This window comes from Aplidium turbinatum, chromosome 1, assembly GCF_918807975.1.
Source record: "Aplidium turbinatum chromosome 1, kaAplTurb1.1, whole genome shotgun sequence".
Classification (NCBI taxonomy): Eukaryota; Metazoa; Chordata; class Ascidiacea; order Aplousobranchia; family Polyclinidae; genus Aplidium; species Aplidium turbinatum.
This window is the reverse complement of record NC_137472.1, coordinates 39,932,111-39,956,231: the sequence shown is the minus strand read 5'-3', so window position 1 is coordinate 39,956,231 and position 24,121 is coordinate 39,932,111. Positions and strand designations below refer to the sequence as shown.

Genomic DNA, 24,121 nt, shown 5'->3' with positions numbered 1-24,121 from the left:
CTTGATTACTCCACTATGCTGCAAATTAATTGCATTTTGACAAGGCCATCATGTAATATAGCTAAAAGTGAATCATTTTACCAAAAGTAAACTTTATATAATCTTCGGAGAAAAATGTATGGTTAATTGAAAATGATCTAAAAAACCGAATGCGGAAAAGTTTAGAGGGTACCTAAAACTTTAAAGCATCATATTTCTAAAACTGTAATAGATATTATACTGAGCTAAAATTTGTAAGGCATGGCTAAGTCATGCCATATAACATTTTGACCAAGTTTGAGCAAAATCGAAGAGGGTCAAACTGATAGGTCTTGGACTCTTGGCATGGAATGACCCTGCTGTAACCCCTTGGACAGCATTGGTAAATAAATCTGTTTTGCTTGTATGGTAATTTTTCGTTACAGATTTCTAAGAAGTTACCAGAAAATATTTCATTAGCCTAATCTATGTAGGATTGTAAATTGAAGAAAATGATTGAAAATGATGTGGTCTTGAAGGAAGGGCACACATATACAGTCACTTTAACAGAAGTCGATTTTAATCATGGTAAGTTTTACTGCACAGTTTGAAGTTAAGATAATAATGTAAACGCATTGTCTGTTGTTGCTGTACTTTTAAACAGATAAACACATATTATGTGTGGTATAGCTCAGAAAATATATAATGCAAAAGACTTATTTTAACTTAATGTTTAATAATTTGATTAATTTCAGTTGCAAATTGATCAACCCTGATCACTTTAATTGAAATCACTGCAAAGAAAGAATTGGCCACTCCCACTTGTGGGGAAAAATCAAATTGAAATTATGATAATGAGGTTCTGGCAGTCCAAAGATCCAGCAATGGATTCCAGGTCCAAAATCCATTTTTATGTTTCACTGATACAGTCCAAGATAATATGTAGGCTACGTTGTATGTTAAATGAAAGAGTATAGGTCAATGCAAATAGGTCATGTAAAGAGTTTACTTTTTATGTAGTAAGAGAATGTAAAGGCAGACCAAATGTGGTAGCCTATAGGTTTGATCTAAAAGAAATATATTTGCAATAACTGGCCAAGTTCAACTTCGGTACAGTAGCTTATTACTCGGCAAGCAAAAATCGTCACTTTTACATTATTTCAACGTATAGTGACATTGAAATTGTCTAGAAAGGGGAACTCTTGCTGACCAGGCATAAGTTGAAATTGAGAAATCTTTACACAAGCCCTTCGATTGGTTTCAGGAACCCAGAAAGTTAGCCTAATAGTTCATGTTTACATTGATTCTATGTTTCAATACGTTGATTCACTTAGGTAGCCTATCAATTTTAACATAGATTTTACGTCTGAGAATAGGTTGATTCAATGTAAAAAAATGATTTGCTAACTGGAGCAGCGTGTTTGACCATGCAATGTAGGATTTGCCGATCAGTTGCAACGCCGGTTTGCACCAGAATATCAAAGTGCGTTCCTTTAGTTTGGCAACGCTATTTTTCATTACCATGGCAACAAGAGGAAGAGGAAAACTCCTATTTTTTCAAAACGCTGGCAGTTAAAGCGTTTGAACTAGTTTATGTTTCATTTCAGAGTAACGGTATTCAACTATTCATGGTGCAGGCCAGAACCAAAGCCTGCTTCTGGCCACATATTTTTGCTTCGTGAGCCTCAGGTTGCACACTCCTGATATAAACTAAGATTTGCCACATCAATATCAATCATGTCACTGGTCATGTGGTTTTAAGCAAACATGCTGTATGTATATAGTACACTACACAGTGCACAGGTGAATTATTTCATTTTTTTGCTCATCAGATTGTGAACTTGTTATCTGGGCACAAGCTGGTGAAGATGCAGATAAAAATCTTGAGAGCGTTGCAGAAAAGTTACAAGATGCAGTTCCAGAAAGAAAACAGCTTCCAAAATTTGAACCAGGTTGAACTTTAACCTTTTACAGTTTGTGTATTGACAACTTACGGATGTGTTTAGCCTGTTATTTTGTTATTATTATTGTTAAGTAAAAGCAATGCTTGAAAAAGAAAACTGTCAGAAATTAATACTGGAATCGGATCTCCAGTGTTTACTCTAAGTCTGTTTCTTGCTTGTAGCTAGCTGTGATGCAGCATTATCGACACAATCACAGATTAAAGTTGTTAACAGCAATGTAATGGATTTTTTTATTTTTTGTGTGGAAGAGCATTGTGAAAAATTCTGATGTTTTTCAGGAACTCTTTGCATGTGTCAATACACTGAAGACCAAGAGTGGTACCGAGCTTGCATAGAGTCTCAAACTGCATCTGGAAAGTGGAAAGCTCGTTTTATTGACTATGGCAATTGTCAGGTTACTCTTGCTATATGCAATATGCATGCACGATTGCTCGTAAAGTAGAATTGCATCTTTGTAAAACAAATTGTAATATAAGTTTGAGAACTGAATAAACATTAAACATGTATAAATAGGACTTAAAAGTTTTGATTTTAAATTATTTCCTCATTTTGATTGATAATGTTGCTGTAAGGTACAATGGTACATGACATTATGACATGGTCCAAATTGAGCTATCCGTTTGTCAATATACCCCAAAGACACGAGGCTTGGTTATTTCTTATCTGGTGTTGAGGTTGCGCTGTTTAGAGATATCACTTACAGTGCTGGTATAGTGGTATCATAGGCTAGCAAAGTGAAATTTCAAAATGACGCTTGTCACTGTTCGCTAATGAAGTCGGTGTCATGATATTGTCGAAGTTTGCGTTTTGTCACTTATACTCTCTTCTTGAATGAAGTCTTGAAAGAATGTAAACATAATAAGTTGGAAATAATTATGAGAGACTTTCGTGCGAAAGTCAGCAAAATTGATATCGATCAAAAGTGTATAGGAATATTTGGACTGCAGTCAACAAAATGAGAGAGGGACAACCTTAACTAAATGGTGCCAAGAAAATAAACTATGCATAAGGGTCATTGTATTATAATACAGTCACACTGTGTAACCCATCCTCTCAGAATTTCTTCATTTTTTAATATGTTAGTTGTTAGAGCTACTGGGAAAAGATGAAGATCGGCATTTACACTGTCAAAATCCATCAAGCGGTTTTAAAGATATCGACAGTTACATTTTTGCCACTAGAGGCGCTGTTTTCGGATCACAAAAACAAAAATGGCTTATAATTCTTATTTTATAAGATGCAAAAATAATGAAAATATGTATTCTTATAGTTTTTGGGGCAAGGAATTCAAATATGTTATTACATTTGTGAAAAAGGCAAAGGGAAACACTTTATTTTATTGAACAAAAGTTTTGGGGTGCTTCATTTCAATGCCCCATATCTCAAATCTGCAAAAAGATTTTTTCCCCCAACCAATGCTAAGCTGTCAAGAAAAGCTACCTGCTTCATGTGCAAAAGTATGATAAATACGTTTTGTTTCAAACTTTTGCAATTGACAAAAATGTTTCATTGCTATATTCACAATGTTTTCAATCAATAGACTGGAAGTGTAATACATGGCGATCACATTTTATTCTATTTGAATTAAGGCACTAATGATGCTCTACAGCAGTGTTTCTCAACCTTTTTTGGCCCAACGCTCCCTTCATGAATTGGCAAAATTTTACCGCCCCCCCAACAACAACGATTAATTATGAAAAGCGAATATAAAACAAAAAATGCTAACTACAAAAAGTACTCTATGCCAAGCAAAAAGCCAAGCAGAGCGAATTACATCAAATATAGGCTAGTTACCAGTCTCTAAAACCCTTACAGCCTGTTTTACCCTAAAAAGGGGACCACCAGAAGGTCCTTATTCAGATAGAATTCTATTTCTATTAGAGTAAGGACCTTTTGATGATTCCATTTTAGGGTGAAACAGGCTGTAAGGGTTTTAGAGACTAGTAACTATATTTGATAAAAAGCAAATATATATTTGCGAGCATGAAAACAGTAGGACTATAGGCCTACTGGTAGTCAGTGTGAACCTTGGGTTTGGTGAGAAAGTGCCAGTTTCTCCATATCCGGTGTAAAGCTCGTGAGAAACATTGGAAGATCACCTCTTATGGATATGTCAAGTGGGTTGGTATGTAGCAAAAAAACGCAGCTGAATCCCTTTTCCACCAGGTATGAAGTAGGAAATGCTACCACGACAATACAAGCTCTTTGACGAAATCGTTACGCTAGGTGGTAGATGGGTTAAACCAGAATGCACCCTAATAATCAAAATGCCCCCCTTAATCCGAAGTAATCATACCGCCCCCCTGAAAAACCAAAACACCCCCCGGGGGGCGGTACCGCCCCCGTTGAGAACTACTGCTCTACAGTGTCTACTTCATCTTATATTCAACAGAGCATGGCCTTCTTTTCTGATGACCTGAATCATAATACAAGTTTTGTGTTTGCAATGCAAGAAGAATTGGCTCACTATTAGTATTTGAAACAAAACTATCCATTCATTCAACCCATTGAGTATGTACTTTCAGATGGGTGTGCTGGGCAATACAAAAAAACTTCAAAATTTTTTCAAGTCTGACCTATCATCAACAGGTCTTTGGATTTTCTGCAAATTGGAATTTCTTCGTTACAAGTCATGACAAGACTTCTTGTGATGGACTTGGTGGGGCAATTAAGCGAAAACTTTTCCACAAAAGTTTAGCTCAGCCATGCCAAAATCAAATTCTGACAGCGAAAAATGCTTACAGTTATTGCAAATCAACTATGCCTTAAATCAGTTTTTATTTTTTGTCCAAAGAAAAGCTCATTGATATTCGACTGGCTTCAAATATAAGATACATTCATAGCCACACAATACCAGGCACCAGAAGCTATCATTTGTTTTCCTCATAATGCATTGCAAGCATCAGGTTTAAATTTACAGCAGAGGATCATTTGTTTGCAGGTTGTTTCAAATTTTATGATAGCCATCAGCAAACTGACTTGAATGATACAGCAGCTGATGAAGAACTTTTAGTCAAGTTCATGCATCCCAGTGGGCCACATCAAACGTTTCAATGGCTAAAACGTGATGATATTTTATATGTTTCTAATACAAAAGTTATATCAAAAGTTGCTGCACCGAGCATTAGCAGAACTGGACGTGTTTATCAAATTACTGATGCAGAGTTTGCGTTTTATCTTAGTGGAAGCTGTAATTTTCTATTCATCATCATTGAGTGCCCTCTCTTTATTTGAGGGTTGGCTGCCACTGTACTATTTAGCGAGAAATCTTTGTCAAACTATTGAATCAGGGTTGATTTCTGGTTTTGACCACTAAGCGGTTTAAACCTGGTTTTAACCGGTGAAAGCTAGGTTTAAACCGGTCAAAACCCAGAATAATATTTCGTTGTTGATTTGTCATGCCTTTTAAGTTTAAGCCTACACTACTGTTTATCGAACACCATACAAAACAAAAACCAACAGAGAAGCGTCATCATTTTTTGTGGTAATGAACACTTTTTAGTGATTTTTGAAATTGTAATGTTTTGTGTTCAAATCATTGTTGGTCTGTCTTTGCTTCTTTTGTGCTATTTCTATAGACTAATGCATTTTACTTGCATTGTGAGTCCGAACTGCTTCAGTGATTTTCTTTTGAATATTTGTAACAGATTTTTTTAGTTGAATTTGGATGATACTTTATCATCAGTGACAATTTCTCCCATGAAATTTTAAACATTTGACTAGTTCCAGAGCTTGAATGCCATCAATCCGTTTCTCCTTTGACTGTGATTTTAAATTAATATTGTCTTGTATTTTTTAAAGATCTATGTGTTTTGACTGTCATTAAATACTAGACAATGCAATGAGACATGGTGCATGCCGTTATACATGTGCCCACACATTTTTTGCTAAATGTTTCGAAAAAATAAACTACAGTTCTGTTTTTACTCGTTACAATTACAACAGTGCAACTATCCCCTGTGATGCTTATGAAGCAGCTGGGTATCAGATTATTTGTGGGAAGCTAGACTTACACTTAGAGTATGCCAGGTTGTTCTAATATTTATTGGTATTTTGCTTCTGTTTGGTGTCAGAAATTTTGCTATCCCAGTAATGTAAAGCGATGCCTTTAAACAGTGACCACAAGAAATGACCGTCTTGTGTCATTCCGGTTTGTGGCATTTGAACCACTTCATAAAGTCTTGCTCTGGTTACAATACGGGTGTAGCAACTGTTTCATTGTTCAGCCTTTTCAATTAAACTTATATTTACAGGTTTTCGATCAGGATTCTCTTTATCAACTTCCAACACAACTATGCCAGTTGCCCGCTGTAACCACAAAATTTGTTCTTGATGACTCCATACAACCTGTTCATTCTGCTGGTTTGTGGACATCTGCAGTGATTAAGCCGATTGTTGACGCTTTCATGTACAACAAAATTGAGATAAACGTGACCAAAGCATGCAGTGGACAATCGTTTGAAATCCGCTCACCATCTATCAATTCACTTCTTGTACAAAATGGGTTGGCTAGTTTTGAGACAGCGTATCCACGCTCCTTTTTTCCAGTCGGAGAAAAATTTCAAGCTTACGTGTCTAATGCCAGCAAGGAGGGCACTTTGTACTTGCAAGAGTTGGAATCTTCTAAAAAGTTGGATGAGCTCATGAATTTTTTGTCGGAGCATTACAGCATGCCAGAAAATTTAGTACATGTTCCATCAGAAGAATTGGTAGTTGGAAATTTAGTTGCTGCGGTATACAGTCAAGATCACGGATATTATCGGGCACAGATAACAAATGCAATTGATGATTCATATACTGTTTGCTACATTGATTATGGAAATTCTGAGCAACAAGAAAAGGCATCGCTTTTTGTTCTTCCCAACAAATTCCGCGATTTAAACTACCAGGCTGTTCCATGTGAACTGCATGACGTGCATGTTCCAGAGGAACATTACTCTAAACAACTTCAATCTGTTTTACTCGATAAACTGTATGAGCAACTTGTGGACATTGAAATAGTGGGTCATGGTGAAAAATTGTCAATTTGCGGTTCATACCAAGGCGAACGCTTAGGTTCTTCACTTGTGGTTGGTGGTTTTGCTAAAGTTCGACATGCACAGAGTAACCACTCTTTCAAATATATGGAAATCGAAGAAGGTTCTACGGATGACATGCTGATATCCCATGTTACTTCAAATGGCATCTTCTATCTAACTAAACTTAGCGAAGCCTGTGCAATTGATAAGCTAACAATTGAACTTGCTGCATATTGTTCTTCTGCTCAACGACTAACAAACGTTGCAAATGAAATGCCTTGTTGTGCTTTGTTCGACCTGGATGACAACTGGTACAGAGCTGTTGTGAAAAGCTGCGACCAGAGTCAAGTAGTTGTGTATTATGTAGACTTTGGAAACACTGCCACCTGTGATAAAGATTCATTGCGATGCATTTCAGAAAGTTTATTGAGTTTAAATTGCCAGGCTATTAAATGTTCTATTTTACGAGCTTTGCATGATGATGAAATTAAGATGCTTGGTGATCTTGTTGGAGAAGTCGTTAAGGTGAAATTTCTCAAAAAGGACGAACCGAATTCTTACACAGTCAAAGTGATTCATGATGGGAAAACACTTTTTTTATCTTCTGCAGGAAATTCTGTTGTTACAAGTAATCAAGAACTTGAAAGCAAGGAAAAAGTAATGCTTCAACCACAGATTAAGCTGGGAACAGTGAATCTTGTTCAAATTACTTATATTGAATCTATCAACAAAATTTGGGGTCGTTTGAAGTCAAATGATGAGCAGTTTCAACAAATGTGTGAAAAGTTGGATACTCACTGCAACGTATTTTCTGGAGATACTTTGAAATCAGTTCAATCATCAATTATGCTTGAGAGCGTGTGTGCCGTTTCAGATTTAAGCAGTGGCAAGTGGTTTCGTGCTAAGATACGTTCGATGCCATCCAAGCTAATGTATTCTGTCATTTTAGTTGATGTTGGGGAAACCAAAAATGTTTCTGTAGATGATATAAAGATGATAAATGACCATGATTTAATTGAATATCCTGCACAAGCCTTGTCGTTATCTTTGCAAAACTCCATTGGTGCAATTGACGATGAACAATTTGCAAAATTGTGCAGCTTCCTTCAAGACAACACATTTCCAGCAAAATTCGTGAATCACTATGAGGGTAGTGGCAGCTATGAAGTTGAATTGGTTGATGCCAATGAAAAATTAATTTCTTGTGTTGACAACATGAACATAAATGGATCTTCATCGCCTAAAAGCATGAGCGGGTCCCCAGCTATAAAAGAAACATTTGAGCTTGTTGCTGTTTGCTTCGTTGAAGATCCTGATTGCATGTGGATTCAACAGCTTTCCAGTGACCGTCAGCTTTTTCAACTTTTAAAGGACATGAATTTGTTTTATAGTAATTTGCCTTCAAACGTTCTTTGCTTTCATCAACCGCAATTTGACAGCATGTGTTCCGTGAAAATTAAGGAAGAAGATAAGGAAAGTTGGTACAGAGGGAGAGTACTTTGCTTGTATGGTGACGTGATCGAAGTGAAACTGATTGATTTCGGTAACGAAGTTAGAACTACACTGAAGAACATCAAAGTGCTTTCTTCTCAGTTTGAAAACATTGCTCCTCATGCGCTTCGTTGTAAACTATTCAACGTTAAACCTACTTCTGAGCAATGGAGTGTTGCTGCAATTCACCGTTTGTTTAAGCTCACGAAAGAAGCCAAGACAATTAAAGCAAGGTTTATGGAAAAGCAGGGCTTGAGTCATGTTGTTGATTTGCTTGTAGACCTTGATGGTAAAGAAATGCGAGTTAGTGATAATTTGGTTGAGTTAAATCATGCTGTGTGGATAGATCAACCTGTGTTCAATGGAAAAACTTCACCAGCTCCATCTAGCAGTCATACCAGCAACATAGATCGATTGTCAGTGACCAGTAGCAGAAGTTCAAGAAGTGGTCTGCATCGACTGTTTTATCAAAGCCCCGGTGTGGCGTTGGTTGGTGCTGAAATTAAAGTACTTGCCGCTGAAGTTGAGTCTCCAGATGATTTTTTCATTACGATTGATGACCCTAGCTATCGCAATCGCTACATACAGCTGGCTAAAGAAGTCAATGCATCTTGCTCAACATTTTACCCAGATATACGAGAAGAGGAATTGTATGTCGGCATGCCTTGTTGTGTGTTTTATGACAAAACAAAACAGTGGTGTAGAGGAGCCGTTTTAAATTTTCAAGACCTTGAAAAACTGCAAGTTTGTCTTGTTGATTATGGTTGTATGTTACAGTGTAAGCTGAGCAGTGTACAGTCGATCTCGTCTCAGTTTGTAACTGAAGCTCCGCCTGCAGCTCTGCGATGTACATTGCGAGGAATAGTTGAAGCTAACGGTTCTGCTTGGTCTTTGCAAGCTCTGAGCTTAACTCAGAATTTCTTTCGAGTAAATCAACAAAATTTGACTTGTACAATGCACGGTTGTGCTAGTGATGACATTGGAACTTATTTTATGTGTAGCATTTATGCGTCTCAAAACAGTTTAGCGGACGAGCTTGTGAATGCTGGAGTTGGTGTCAAATCGAAAACAATGGGACAACTCTCTCCACCTTTGAAATTGAAGTCTTTTGTTTTTTCAAATTCGAGTTTTGTCAAAGGAAAAGACTTGAAGTTCTACGTCAGCCATGTTGTAGATTTTAATTTGTTTTATTGTCAACTTGCTTTACAAATTCCTGTCATTAATTCCATGCTTCATGAATTGCAGCAACATTGCATTAGAGGAGATCGTTCTGTTGTAACTCCAGAAATGTTGACACAAGATTGTGTTTGTTTTGCCAAGTTAGATGGAAAGCAGTGGAATCGAGCTCATTTTATTTCGTCTGCGTCTAATGGAATCGTGAAGGTAATGTTTGTTGATCATGGCAACACCGGAGAAGTGAGTTTAAGAGATGTTCAAAAGTTTTCAAATGACAAGTTTTTCTTGCTTCCAATCCAAGCATTGCCATGTTGTTTGGAAGGTGTGCATGCACCTCTTAGCGACACAAAGCGTAGAGAAGTAATTTCACAAAAAATGCAAAAGTTGCTTTCCAAGCAAATCTTACATGGAGTTGTTACTGGTTCAACGAATGGAAAATTGCACTTGGATTTATTCTGTGATGGAAAAAGAATTAATGACTTGGTTACAATGGAAGAGGCTGATTTAAATCAGCTGTCTTCTGTCAACACACTTGCCAGTGTTCCTTCACATCCTCTTCCCAGTGGTGAACTTCCAACACACGTTTCATCAGCGAGAGCAAACTTGAGTGAGCATGACCTCTCCGAAAATGCAGTTTTTGACGTTTACTCAACAACATCCGAAACTCTCATTGATCCTGCTAATGTTTGGAAAGGAGAGCGCCCTGTCTTTATCAGTCATGTGGCATCTAGTGATAGGATTTTTCTGCAAGATCAAGATACTTTAGCAAGCTTGGAAAAACTGATGTTCGAAATAAATGATGATGTAAAACTTGAGACAGTTGTTCATCCCACAGTAAACTCATTTTGTTTTGCACGTTATGATGTAGATGATCAATTGTACCGTGCCGTGATTGAAAAGGTGATTTCTGAACCTAAAAGTCTTGATAGATTCCTGGTTAAATTTGTTGACTACGGAAACACGTCGATTGTTGAGTCTTCTGATCTTAAAGCATTGACAACAAATTTCACAGTGCTTCCACAAGTCGCGCTACCTTGTGTATTGAACTTTTTGCCGGAAACGTTGACATCAGACGAAATCTTTGTAAAGCTTAAAGAGCTATCAATTTCTGAAAGTGAAAGTTTGTTGGCATCACTTGAATTTCATCAGCGCAGTGGACATTGCAGTGCTGACGTCAAAGTTGTATCGAAAGGAAAAGGAACTGTTTCACTGTATATGTATTTGTTGGGAAATTCAGTTTCACCCGAAAAAGAAACCACTATTGTTCAATCAGCTGTTTCACCAAAGTATACCGCAATAGACAGTATTGTGAATCGGGACAATTGCGAAGTATATATATCACATGTTGAGAACCCTGGTCATTTTTATTGCCAGCTTTCAGATAGTTGTGGCGACTTGGATAAAATGATGAGTGAAATTGAAGTTTACTATGGCTTGGATCGTGAGGAAGACCATATACAATCGCTGCAGGCTCTTTCTGTCGGTTTGCCATGTATAGCAAAGTATCAGCAAGATGGCAAGTGGTATAGAGCGTCAGTTAAAAGTTTGGGTTGTAGTGACAAAATCACAGTCAGGTTTGTCGACTATGGAAATGTAGAGACACTGTCGGTCAGTGAAGTGCGAAAAATCAGCCTTGACTTTTGTGTATTACCAGTACAAGCTATTCATTGCCATGCAGCATGCGTTAACAATGACGCATCAGCTTGGACTGTGGATGAAGTTGACGCATTTGATGACCGTGTAGCAGAACTTCAATTACAAGCATCATTTTCTAAAGTTGTTGATGAGAAAGAACATATTTTTGAAGTCACGTTAAAACTGCCTGATGGATCGCTCCTGAACAACGATTATTCGAAGTGTTCGACTTCAGATTTAGTTAAAACTGACAAATGCGGAAGTCCTGCGAATGCTATCAATGAACAATCCAAGATTTCTTCTGCTCAGACAACTACCTCATCCCTTTGTCATTTTTCATCTGACGATATCACTTTAACTGTTCCGAATATTCAAGAAGGAACAGTGAAGGATTGCTATGTGAGCTTTGCAAAAACTTCAACCAATTTTTATGTGCAATTAGCTGAGTCTGAAACTGACATTGATTCTTTGTATGCATTAGCTTCTGAAGATGCTTTATCCAACCAGTCTGGTAGATTTGATGCTTCCGTTGGGAAGTACTGTGTTGCCCAAAGTCCTAGTGATGGAGAATGGTATCGAGGAAAGATAACAGAAGCTGGAGAAAAAGCAACCGTCTTCTTCGTTGATTATGGTGATTCTGCCACTGTGGAATGGAAAAACGTCAAGCCAATGACCAAACAAACGGCCAGTTTGCCCATTCAAGGGATCTGCTGTCATTTGTCAAACCTTTCAGATTTTTCTCAAGATTATGTTAATTCGTTGTCAGATGCATTTTCAAGATCAGTTATGGATAAATTACTGACTGCCAAATTTTTAACAAGAAGGACTGACATGCAATGGGAAGTGAGCTTGACTGTAGACGGTCTTGATGTTGCTGAGAAACTACGTGGCACTCTATCGAGTAGTGTTGAAAACGATCAGTCTGCACCAGTAACAAGCTTCAGTTCTTCTGTTCCTACGAAGGTTGATGAGCCACCAGTGAATTCTGCAAGTATTCAAAAGCTCGGCAGCGGCAACGAAACGAAGACTGTACGACCTGGAGTGATACGAAAAGGAGAAGTAGTCTATGTGGCCAGCCTAAGTAGCTTCTACATTAAAATTGCCAGTGTGGGGTCAGCTTTCTCACTGCGGCAGTCGTCTACCACTACTGCGTGTGAAGATCAAAAGTCAGATGGCCTGAAGATATTTTTGGCAAAGCACCTTGAAGAGAATAACTGGCAAGATACTGTGATTGTGAAAACGAAAAATGGAGACCACAATGTTCTTTTTATTGATGACTTAAATGTGGTCAAGCGGGAGGAAGTTTATGAAATAAGAGATGCTGAAAATTCACCATCCAGTTCTTCAAGGATTTTCCACTGCAGATTACCTGATTTGAAATGTTCAGAAAGTGTCTCGAAGATGCAGTACTTCAACAATCATGTGTTAAGAAAAGAAGTTTTCATAACTTTTCTAGAGTTTCATCCCGGTTCTCTTTCATGGATTGTTGATCTCGCATTGGTTAATAATGACATAGATGTTGCATTGCAAGGCGATGTGCTGCAACTTGCGTTTGATAATAGAAATGCAGCGCAAGAGCACACTTCTGAAGAGCTTTCCCAACACGTGATAGCCACTTCAGATGTATCAGAAAATTCCAAACTTAGTCTTCATACGATTGTCAAACCCCAATTAAAAGACAAATGCACAGTTGAAGACTGTCTTGCTTACTTCACGTTTGTGTGTAACGAAGTGAAAGGTTTACTGCACAATTCTACACCATCAGAGGATGTCATAAAAGTTATTGATGATACTCTTTTCAACATCAAAATGCACAGTAAATCTGGTTTGAAGATTTATGCCGGGGGAGATAGCAGCAGCAGCTTTTATCAGAATATTGATGACCACAAACGCTCTTCATCAGTCATGCTTTCGGTTGTTGGTCCTCCCAAAAAACCAAGACTTGGTAATGTCGAGAAAGCTTCTGTTAAAAACGAGATGATTCATCAAGATATCGAGCCACATAGTCCTTGTGAGGATGAACAGGTAGGAAAGCTTTGTTTATGTTTATTATTCTGTATTGTATATTATGGATTTATTCATTCATCTCGTTTGTTAAAAATTAGCTGGCTATAAAATCATATCTTGTTTTCATAACCTTCACTATGCTTTGTTACCTCTAAACTCCATTCACGCTTCTCACCATTTTATCATATACTACTTGAAAAGTTGTATAATTATGATTGCTGAGTTTTTATTTGGCAAAAAATTGAGTATTTAGACCAGGGATTTCCAACATTTTTTACATCGGGGGCCCCCTTTGAAAATTCAATGGCCCCTCTATTTTTTCAACCATTTGAAAAAATTAAGAAACGTCATTTTAATTACAAAACTTGTTTATACAGTAACCGGTAGTTAGAATGATAAAATGATATAAATACAACACACAATAAACATGATAGTACATTAATTACTTATTACTGTACATATGCAGTTAATGTGATGGTTGAGCTTGTTTTTGCTCTGACAATGTCTTAATTGCTGGTGGAAAGAGGGTCATTCCATTATATTTCTTAATTCAGGTCATGAAAAAACCAATACTCTTGGAAATGTTTCATATTTTGGCAGTAAGTTTACAATCATTAACTGAGCACACCAAAAAATTTTTTTGAAATTGACCAAGTAGTTTAGAAGTTGTGGGGGTTTGAAATTTACCACCGGGGCATCGTGCCCCCCCCAAAATTCAAATGTTGCTAATATCTTGTAATTTATAGCTAAAAAAACAACCAAAATATGTAGAATGCCATTTTGGGGGGCAAGGAATCTGAATTTCCAGTCAAAATTGGTGAAAAGATATCATTCATAGATGAAAACAACGTTTCAAAAATTTTGGGGGGGATAACTTTGGGGGGTGCTTTGGCCATGTAGCCATGACCAAATTCAAAACTTTTTTTTCTGAAATTATTTACCTGTTTATGTTATGTCTTTATGATGAGTTATTTTAGTTGTTCCATGTGTTTTTTGAGAGGGACTGCAGTTTAAAACTGATACTCAGTTTGGCAAAATTCCAATTTCTTTGACATGAAGTTTTGGCATTTTTGAAACAGCAAATTGTAATGTCTGTCATCTGACAGTGATTTGTTTCAATCCATATAATCAAAAAAGTTAAAAGTATAATTAACTCCCATAGGTACAGCTTAGAAATTATTGAGTGAGCATCAAGTAATAAAAAATGCACCAAATTGCACATCAGTCTAGTTAAAAGGTTTTTCAAGTTTGTTCAGTTCTTGCGAGCTAAAAGTGTAACTTCTACCATAGGATGTAGAAGGTGGAGTTAGTTTCAAAAGTGCAGAAGTGGGTGGCATCCAGCATATATCGTCTTTTCAAAACCAAACTGTTTAACTCCTTTCCTGCTGAATAATAAAAACACATAGCCAGGCAGTTTTCTACTTCAATGAAAAGTTAGTTCAGAAATGATAAGGGTGCAGGCAGGTGCTGGTTTGATAAGAAATGGTAGTAAAATCTTGATCAGACTAGCTGTGTGATATCAGCTGAATAATAAAACATTGGTAGTACGACACATAAAACAATTCTTAAAGAAATAGACCATAATATGGCTGCAAATATTGTGACAAAGCATCAGTTAGGTTTCAATTATTTTCATTTTTTTGATATGTATGGGTTGATATTTTCTAAGTTGAATATTTTGGTTTATGCAAAACTTACATCAATCAAATTTCGTGAAAATATTATACTTCAATTGCTTTGTTTAAAAAAAAATTTTTTTTTTTTTGAGATCTTTTTCTCAGCGCTCCGAAATATTCCCCCAAACTTAGCGTATCAAAAATAAATTAAGAAAAACTTTAAACCTAAATTACCATTTGAAATGTTCATCTTAGGATATTTTTGATTGCAATTTAAATTAGGGGCGGATCTACCGGGTGGGCCTGATTGGTACAGGCCCACCCAGATTGACAGTGGGCCCACCCAAAATCAGATTTATGAAAAAAAAACATATTAATGTTTAATGCTAGAACAACCAAGTGGCACTGAATTGTCTGCGGCATCACTATTTCACAGCATTTGTAAGAGATATTCGGTAACACTAAGTTTTTGTGTGCTGAGCCGCCGTAGCATTATTGGTGAAGGCCCACCAAGATATTTCTTAGGCCTATCCATAAATTACGTTTTGAGTCCGCCACTGATTTAAATGAATTCCTTGGATCTTAAATTGGTAAAATGCATGTTTTCAGTGCGAAAATCGTTCAAGGTAACGAGTTATTGTCAAAAAATGAAGGCGCAAAATGCAAAAATAGCTGTGGTCAGCTTCCAAAATCCTACTAGTGGCCGAAAATTTAAAGTGCTCTATCTCGGCCCCCAATGAAGATACTTCAAAAAATTTTTTTGCTATCTTTATCATTTTTTAGTATGTATATACAAAATAGGTCAAAATAAGCAAAATCTGTGACTAGTGGTTACAAAATTTGAAAAAATCTGATGATTATAAATGGAATGCCCCACTGTACAATGTTAAAAAAGCACTTAAAATAAAAAAATTTTAGAAAGAATTTTGACCACCAGTCCAGGCAAGGAACAATATGGAACAACAAAATTGGAGTGTGTTTATCAAAATATAAGTCCAACTTAACATCCCCCCCAAAAAAAATGTTTTTTTTTCTTCGGCTACATGGGCAAATTTCTTCCCAAAATATACACCTCAAAAAATATTTACAATCAAATTACTCTAAAACTGCATGTTTTTCTTATATTCTGTTTGCAAATTTGGATTCCTCATCCTCCAAAATGGTATTCTACATATTTTCATCAACTTCCTACTTTCAGTATAACAGATATAATATTGGGGCATTTTTACTTTTTGGAGCTGAAATACTGCCACCGTGCGGTTAAAATTGAAAATGGTGTAACTTTAAAACCCCTCGACCAATTTCAAAAAAAAATTGTTTGTTGAGCTCAGTGGGTTGCCATCTCTCACATATGTCAAAATCAACCGAATCGGAGAGTATGGGTGACATTTCCTCTAATTTTGACCTGAAATATAATGGAATGACCCAAGAGCAAGCCGTATGTCATATTGAAATGTACTAGTATTTTTATTAAATTTTATTTTATTTGTTTTGTTATATAGTGTTGGAGTGGACTTAGAGATGATAAATTAAAAAAATCATTATTCAAATTTTTTCATGGCCCCCTTGAAAAAGGCTCATGGCCCCTAGGTTGGGAACCCCTGATTTAAACTAAGATATTATTGAAGGCGCCTCAGCTGTGATACGTACAGGCCTTGAGTCCATGACGACATCTTTTATTTCATTACTGACTTTGCCAGCAATTCATCATGTGTTTGAATTTATGTTCAGTATTTAAGGTTTACCTTTTATACAATTTTTACTTTCAAATTGTCAAATATGGTTGGGTACAACTTTGCTAGCTTTTTAATAGGCTATTGGTTTCATGATACAAAAACACTACTTTCATCTAGCATCTTGGCACATATGAACTTACTGAAGAGGAAAAGCAACCGATCGACCTTGAAACTGTCGTCCATGAAGGGTTTGTTATGAATTATCTTTGAACAATTTGCATTTGTTATTTGTATGGCATTGGGTAGCATGATATGTTTATGAAGTACATAGCACTGTAATGCTCATGGTAGTCGTTTTACTAGTGAGGGGGGAGATTAATCAGCTTTTTATTCGAATTCAACTTAAGCCCTGATTTTAGGATATAGCAGTAGGGTATGTTCTAAGTTCCTTGGTAAAAAAATTTGAAATTTTCGTCCAAAACCCCATCCCCACCCAAAAATTACTTTTCGTTTAAAATTGCCTTGTATGGACGTCAATTTTGGTGTATGCCATTTGAAGTTCAAATATTGCTTGCTACTGTGCTAAAAAACTAAGTGTTTTAGTTACAAGACAACAGCAAACACTTCTTCTGATCTTAAGCTTCATCGTAAAACACGGTAAAGTGATCATTTGGCCTTGTGTGCATGACTGTGCGCAAAAGCGTGACATAAATACAAACAGTTTGTGTGAAACTGGTTATATTTAAGCCTGTCTTAAATTGATCAAAACCTATCTCCAAGAATTATTTTTCAAAAAATAAAGTTCACTGATAAAACGTCTTGACTTCTCTCTAAAAAAAGTTACTTTGGATTTTCGATTTAAGCCTCCATTCTGAGATACTCGGCTCAATCTCTTTTCATCTTGCTGTCTATTTTGTCTGCTAGTTTCAGTTTAATTTACGGAAATCGACTTTCCCTTGGTTACTATGCTTCTACTATAACAACCAATTGAAAACCTCAGGCTGACGACTGCTGCTCAAGATGCTTCAATGGCAATATTGAGTGTAAAGTTGTTGTAGCCTTGTAGGTCTAATTGATAGTGGTTGACAAGAGGTGGTTGTAGAGAAATCTCTATCAAAAGGACAGTACATAATGCACCAATACTGTGGAGTAAACTTTCAAAAAGTATTTCCTTAAATCCTCTCACAATGCACTCCAGGTAACATTCATGAATCAACTGTTTTTCTGGAAATCTACCCTATCCCCCCGATTGTTTATAGCCCACAAGCCAAGTATGGAGCGCTTTGGCTCCACAGAATTTGGTTAACTGGTACAGTGTGCACTGGTGGAAAGCATGTTGTGAAAATCAGAATACGCTTATGTCTTGATGTAATTTGCTTTTAAATTATTTTCGTATTCAGACAAAACCTGTTAATCTCATAGTTAATTTTCTAAGATTCTTTATGCCTTTAATCAAATAAAACTTTTAATTGATAATTGAATTTCAATCCTTATGCGATTAACACGGTTTACATTTTAAATAACTGGTATGTGATTAACTTGATTCGTCTACGGTATGATTTTTTAAATTTATTTGCCAGCACGAGGAGGCATTACAATACATGTTGTATTCACTTGATGGTATGAATTGCACATACCGTAGTTTTTAATTTTAAAATTTCCCAGCATTTTTTATTTTACAAACAAGTATTGAACTATTAATTTTGTAGATGCATGGAACAACCCTTGAAAAATCATATGGAAGATCCGATTGAGGATAAGCACAAAGAGAGCAATCAATCTGACAAAGAAACGTCTGAAAATGAAGACCTCTGTACCGAGTCTTTGATCAGTGTTGCAGATGAAATTCTAGACTTGGTGTTCAAAGAAGCATGGCACGAAGTTCCTCCTGAGCCAATAAAAGACGATTCAACCGATAGCCTTTCTTCACCAACCGCAAGAATGATTTTTGATTCGGATCACGCGGTTGTTCCTTGTAACAGCGCTGACAAATTGGATTCTTGCAAAGAACATGCACTTTCTTTTGTTCCGTTTAGCGAAAGTCAAATCGAACTTGTACACAGTGAAAATGAATTACAAAAAACAGTAAACACAAACAACACTGATGACTCATCTCTTTTAGATGCATGTTTTGTTGCTGGACGTGAGGATGTCTGTGAATTACCATCAGAAACAAATCTTCAAAATGATGTCACACGTGATAATTTTGAATCTTCATTAGTAAATGAGAACTCAGATAACAATGAAAGCCTTTATGCAGAAGACGATGCAACAAATGAGAGAAATGACTTAGAACAACATAGTACAACCGTTGGAGATGAGGCTGAAGTCTTTTCGAATGATGATGAATATGGTGGACAGGATATTGCATCTGAAGTTGATGATGGATGTGTGGGGCAGGATGTTGCATCCGAAGTTGTGGATGAATGTGTTGGACGGAATGTTGCAACGAAAGTTGATGATGAATGCGTTGGACAGGATGTTGCAACGAAACTTGATGATCAATGCGTTGGACAGGATGTTGCAACGAAAGTTGATGATGAATGTGTTGGACAGGATGTTGCAACAAAAGTTGATGATGAATTTGTTGGACAGGATGTTGCAACGAAAGTTGATGATGAATGTGTTGGACAGGATGTTGCAACGAAAGTTGATGATGAATTTGTTGGACAGGATGTTGCAACGAAACTTGATGATCAATGCGTTGGACAGGATGTTGCAACGAAAGTTGATGATGAATGTGTTGGACAGGATGTTGCAACGAAACTTGATGATCAATGCGTTGGACAGGATGTTGCAACGAAAGTTGATGATGAATGTGTTGGACAGGATGTTGCAACGAAACTTGATGATCAATGCGTTGGACAGGATGTTGCAACGAAAGTTGATGATGAATGTGTTGGACAGGATGTTGCAACGAAAGTTGATGATGAATGTGTTGGACAGGATGTTGCAACGAAAGTTGATGATGAATTTGTTGGACAGGATGTTGCAACGAAACTTGATGATCAATGCGTTGGACAGGATGTTGCAACGAAAGTTGATGATGAATGTGTTGGACAGGATGTTGCAACGAAAGTTGATGATGAATGTGTTGGACAGGATGTTGCAACGAAAGTTGATGATGAATTTGTTGGACAGGATGTTGCAACGAAAGTTGATGATGAATGTGTTGGACAGGATGTTGCAACGAAACTTGATGATCAATGCGTTGGACAGGATGTTGCAACGAAAGTTGATGATGAATGTGTTGGACAGGATGTTGCAACGAAAGTTGATGATGAATGTGTTGGACAGGATGTTGCAACGAAAGTTGATGATGAATTTGTTGGACAGGATGTTGCAACGAAAGTTGATGATGAATGTGTTGGACAGGATGTTGCCATGAAAGTTGATGATGAATGTGTTGGACAGGATGTTGCAACGAAAGTTGAAGATGAATGTGTTGGACAGGATGTTGCAACGAAAGTTGATGATGGATGTGTTGGGCAGGATGTTGCAACAGAAATTGATGATGGATGTGTTGAACATAATGTTGATGATGGAGATGTTGCGACAGAAGAAGATAAACCTATAAATAGCCTTTGTGTAAGTCTTGAGGATGACCAGATTAGCAACGTTGCACTCGATATGAAAAGGAGCAATGCAACAGTGCCATTTAATGATGTGGAAATACCATGTGACGAAAGTGAAGTTGAGAAAATCAATGGAACAGATGAGATTGGTGAGCAAACGCAAGACCTCGTAGAACGTGAAGCAAATGATGAAACAGAAATAACTGAAACCAGCCTAGATCAAACTGAAACAAGTTCAGATGAAGTTTCGGATGGTACATGTGCGGCTGACAAACAGGCGTTGGGAAACGCGATGGAATGCATTGACAAATCTGGTCAAGAGCCCTCACTTTTGTCTGACACTGTTGAGATCAATCCCGACAATGAAGAAAGGACATTAGAAGAAGAAAATGGCGAGGAAGAGGCGATGCAGAACATGTCTTCTAAAAGTGGTAATTATTGGTTATTATAGTGTTTTCATATGTTTGCTTATGTTTTTAGGATATGTGACATCGATTAGTTGTGTTTGTGTGCTTGAACTGTTACGCTCGAATTTAGCCCTATGACGTAATTGACACATGCTTATTCAGCACTTAAGCAGCGTCAAACATTTTTATATTATGTAATTTATCAGAGTCCAGCACTTTTCTTGTTGGTTGGGATTCTTTTCACGATGATATCAATCAATCCATGTCTTCAGATAAATCAGAAGCTACAAATTTAGAATCATTAGATTTTGAGCAAAAAGGTGAACTTTAAAGCTACTAATTTAAATACCTACCTGTTCAAGTAATGATGCTCAAGTTTGTATCATGAGCGCTGGATTCCTCTGTGCGTTATGGCCTGTTAGAACACCACGTCAGCTAGCATCTTGTTCGGAAGGTTACGAAACTGCTTTGATTAGCTTACTATAGGCGAGAGCATTCAGTGACTGAATGTGAGCGCTTTCATGCTTGATCTTCATGATTGTAACTTCTATTGAAAGGCTGGGATCAGAAACTATCTCAGCAAGCACTTACGGTGATTCAAAACTGCTTTGAAAACTGTGATTCGTGTGTGCGTGAACACTGAACACTGCGAACAGCTCTTTCCAATTACAATGAGGATCCAATCTGCCTGTAATAGTACTGACGATAAGCAAAAGCAACTATTGGTTGTCACTGAAAACTGAACATCCTTGATAATGTCTTCATTGAAGTCTACATTGGTTTGTTTACATAACTACTTTTATTGAAAGGTGATGGATATGCAACTGCTTCAGACGAAGTGGTCAACGACAGTTTGAACTTTTCTGGGCTCAGTACTCCTGTTCCTGCTCAATTTGATCACGGTAAGCCACTGTGTGTTAGGGTAACAACAGTGTAATTCAGTAAGTTGTGAAAGTGAAATTTCTTTGCATTTAGAGCAGTTCAAAACTTTGCTAAAATCTAGACCAGAGGTGACGAACCTTTTTGCGGTCGCGGGCCACTTTGTCAATTACACATGAGTTATCGGGCCACACAACTTTTTAATCGTAACCTACTATGAAATCTTTTAGAAGCGACTCAAGATATTATTCATGAAAAGTAACAAACGGCAGATGATAGTAATAAAACCCACACAGTTAAAATTATCTTACGCAGAATCGCACCATACAACACTAAAAAATATAAACAAATCAACTTGAGCTAAAAAAATCTGAAACTCTGAAAGTTAATGTTTAAGGTAAGAAAATAGCAAAGGAAAGGTGTACCAGTGAATGCATAAAACAGCGTTAAGATTGGTTGGTTGGTTTTGAATCTTTATCCTCGGACTGGGAAAGCCTTGATCGGTTACTCTTGGTTATTCCTGGTAGTTTTGCATACTTGTAGAGGTTCTTGACGCAGGACCGGTTACCAAGATTGGTAGAGTGAAGTTTCCGATTGTTGAAGTGTTGTCGCCAGGGAATTATTCCATTCACTAGGTGCCGCTGAATGGAGAGCAATCCTGAAAAGTGTTGCTCAAGCGCACACCCCGAGAGTCGCATCAGCGCCGCGTGATCTTGAGGCGGGCGCGCAACCACTGAGCTAACGGGGCGGACCGTTAGAGATGTCTTTTGTGCATGAGCGATTGTCAAATTGTTTTGCGGGCCGCACAAAATTCTTTGACGGGCCGCAGGTTCGTCACCTCTGATCTAGACCAACCAGATGTAAAAAATAGATAAACATCACTGCAAAGTAAACCATAATTGAAAATCTCTACCCCTGTATGATAAAAAATATCGATTTCTATTTGCTGTGAATGTACTTTCGCAGATCTGATAGATTGGATGATGGGCTTAGAATAAACTCTGGACCACCAAAAGACTTCTCGCTTTTTTGTTTTGTAACTTATCAAGTTATCAATGTTCACGCTGAAGTTGCATTCAAGAAACTTATGTTATGGCACTGATATAAATTTGGTTGTATCAAAATAGCGAAGATCAATCGCCCTTGGAACGTATTAACGGCGTGTGCGGATGTAGAACGAGTTTATTGATGGATTGAGTCTTGGGTTGGGTACAGTCCTGGGAATTCGTATACTTGTAGACTGTGGACTTGTAGAGGCTTTGAACTACTAATGTAGGCCAGATCGAGATTGGCAGAGTGTACTGCTTGTTGCTGAAGCGTTGTTGTTAGTGAGTTATTCCATCCACTTGGTGTCGCTGAATTGAGAGCAGTCCTTGGAATGCGTCGCTCAAGCGCACACCCCGAGAGTTGAACCAGCGCCGCTTGATCTTGAAGTTTCTTCGTTTATGACGTCAGGCGCTTAACCAACTAAGCTATCGAGCAGATATTAAAGTGATAACTTGTTTTGTATTCTCGTAGCACTCTTGTTTGCTAGCTTTGTCTCGTTTTGTGGTCAATTCAAGTGATCCTACAGCTTTCATTGAAACGCTGTTTTAATGATCATGTGCTTATTTTTAGACAATTTTCCAAAGACGATGCATTTAGCAGACACGAGTGCAACACCTTCCATATACAGCACACCTGTCGGATGTTCTCGAGGTACACTTGTGCTGACTACTGTAACAATCATTTGGACAGTTTTGTAATTTTCGTTTTCAACTGCTCTACTTTTTATGAAATGTTTCTCTCATTTTTTTCAGGTGACCCCGAAACCGTTTCTTCTATCTCATCTTCACATTCAGACGCATTTGAAGATGCATGTGAAGAATCCTCATCGCATCCTCAATTATCTCCAAACGTCTCCGACGAAGACTCAAGTTACGCCGAAGGCCTTGACTGCTAAAAGTTGTTTATCCAGGCATTGACATTTCTTTCTGAAAATATTATCGATGAGATATCTTTGTTTGTTTGTGCATCACTGCCGAGTTGCATTATTTTATGTAAGTTTTCAAAAATGAAAGACCTTTACATTGAACTTGGTATACAACGATACATGGAACTTTTGAAGTAATCAAGAACATGACATTTGTGAAACCACTGTAGAAACTGTCCGATTTATCAATTTTCTTTTCTTTATTTTAATATTTGTGAGAACATTTGGTTTGTAGCAGCATCCATATAAAGTTTGAATAAATGGGACAAGGTAAGCTGAGCAGCTCTTATTTGCATCTAATTTTGTTGATTCTTTTAATTTTTGTTTGCAAAATCGCACGTTCCGTTTCTTCTGCATTCTGAAAAAAAAAACTGGTGCACAATGGAAATCCCGCAGTCATCGGATCAATACAAAAATGGCTCAACTGACTTTAGTTTTTAGTTTTTCACAACGAGGGTTCGTTGTGTTTTCTTGTTCATTTGTGCGACAAATTTATAGAATTAACATGCAGAACTAAAGCCTCAGCTTAACGAGTGCAGGCATGCTTTCCACCCTCAAGTAACTGCTTAATTCTTTATAACTTTTTGCTGCTGAAGCTTTTATGGTGCTTTTGTATATTAGCGATTGTGTTTTAGGTTGTTGCTTCTGCTTTTCTTACTGCCATTTGACCTGCATTGCCACGTTTACAAAAATCGTATTGAAGTGTCCACGATGGTTGATAAGCCAATAAACCAGTATTTTTCTTTA

At 37.3% G+C, this 24,121-nt stretch overlaps 1 protein-coding gene across 1 annotated transcript; it reads left to right on the top strand.

The window, feature by feature from the left end:
- The first annotated feature begins 470 nt into the window (after window positions 1-470).
- Window positions 471-24,121, top strand: LOC145765618 (uncharacterized). Its single transcript, XM_082577454.1, has 10 exons — window positions 471-546; window positions 1,791-1,910; window positions 2,201-2,316; window positions 6,176-13,267; window positions 16,719-16,789; window positions 18,251-20,547; window positions 20,730-20,843; window positions 21,333-21,425; window positions 23,020-23,100; window positions 23,202-24,121. The coding sequence occupies exons 1-10, from the start codon at window positions 471-473 to the stop codon at window positions 23,342-23,344; spliced, it is 10,203 nt and encodes a 3,400-aa protein (XP_082433580.1). The 3' UTR covers window positions 23,345-24,121.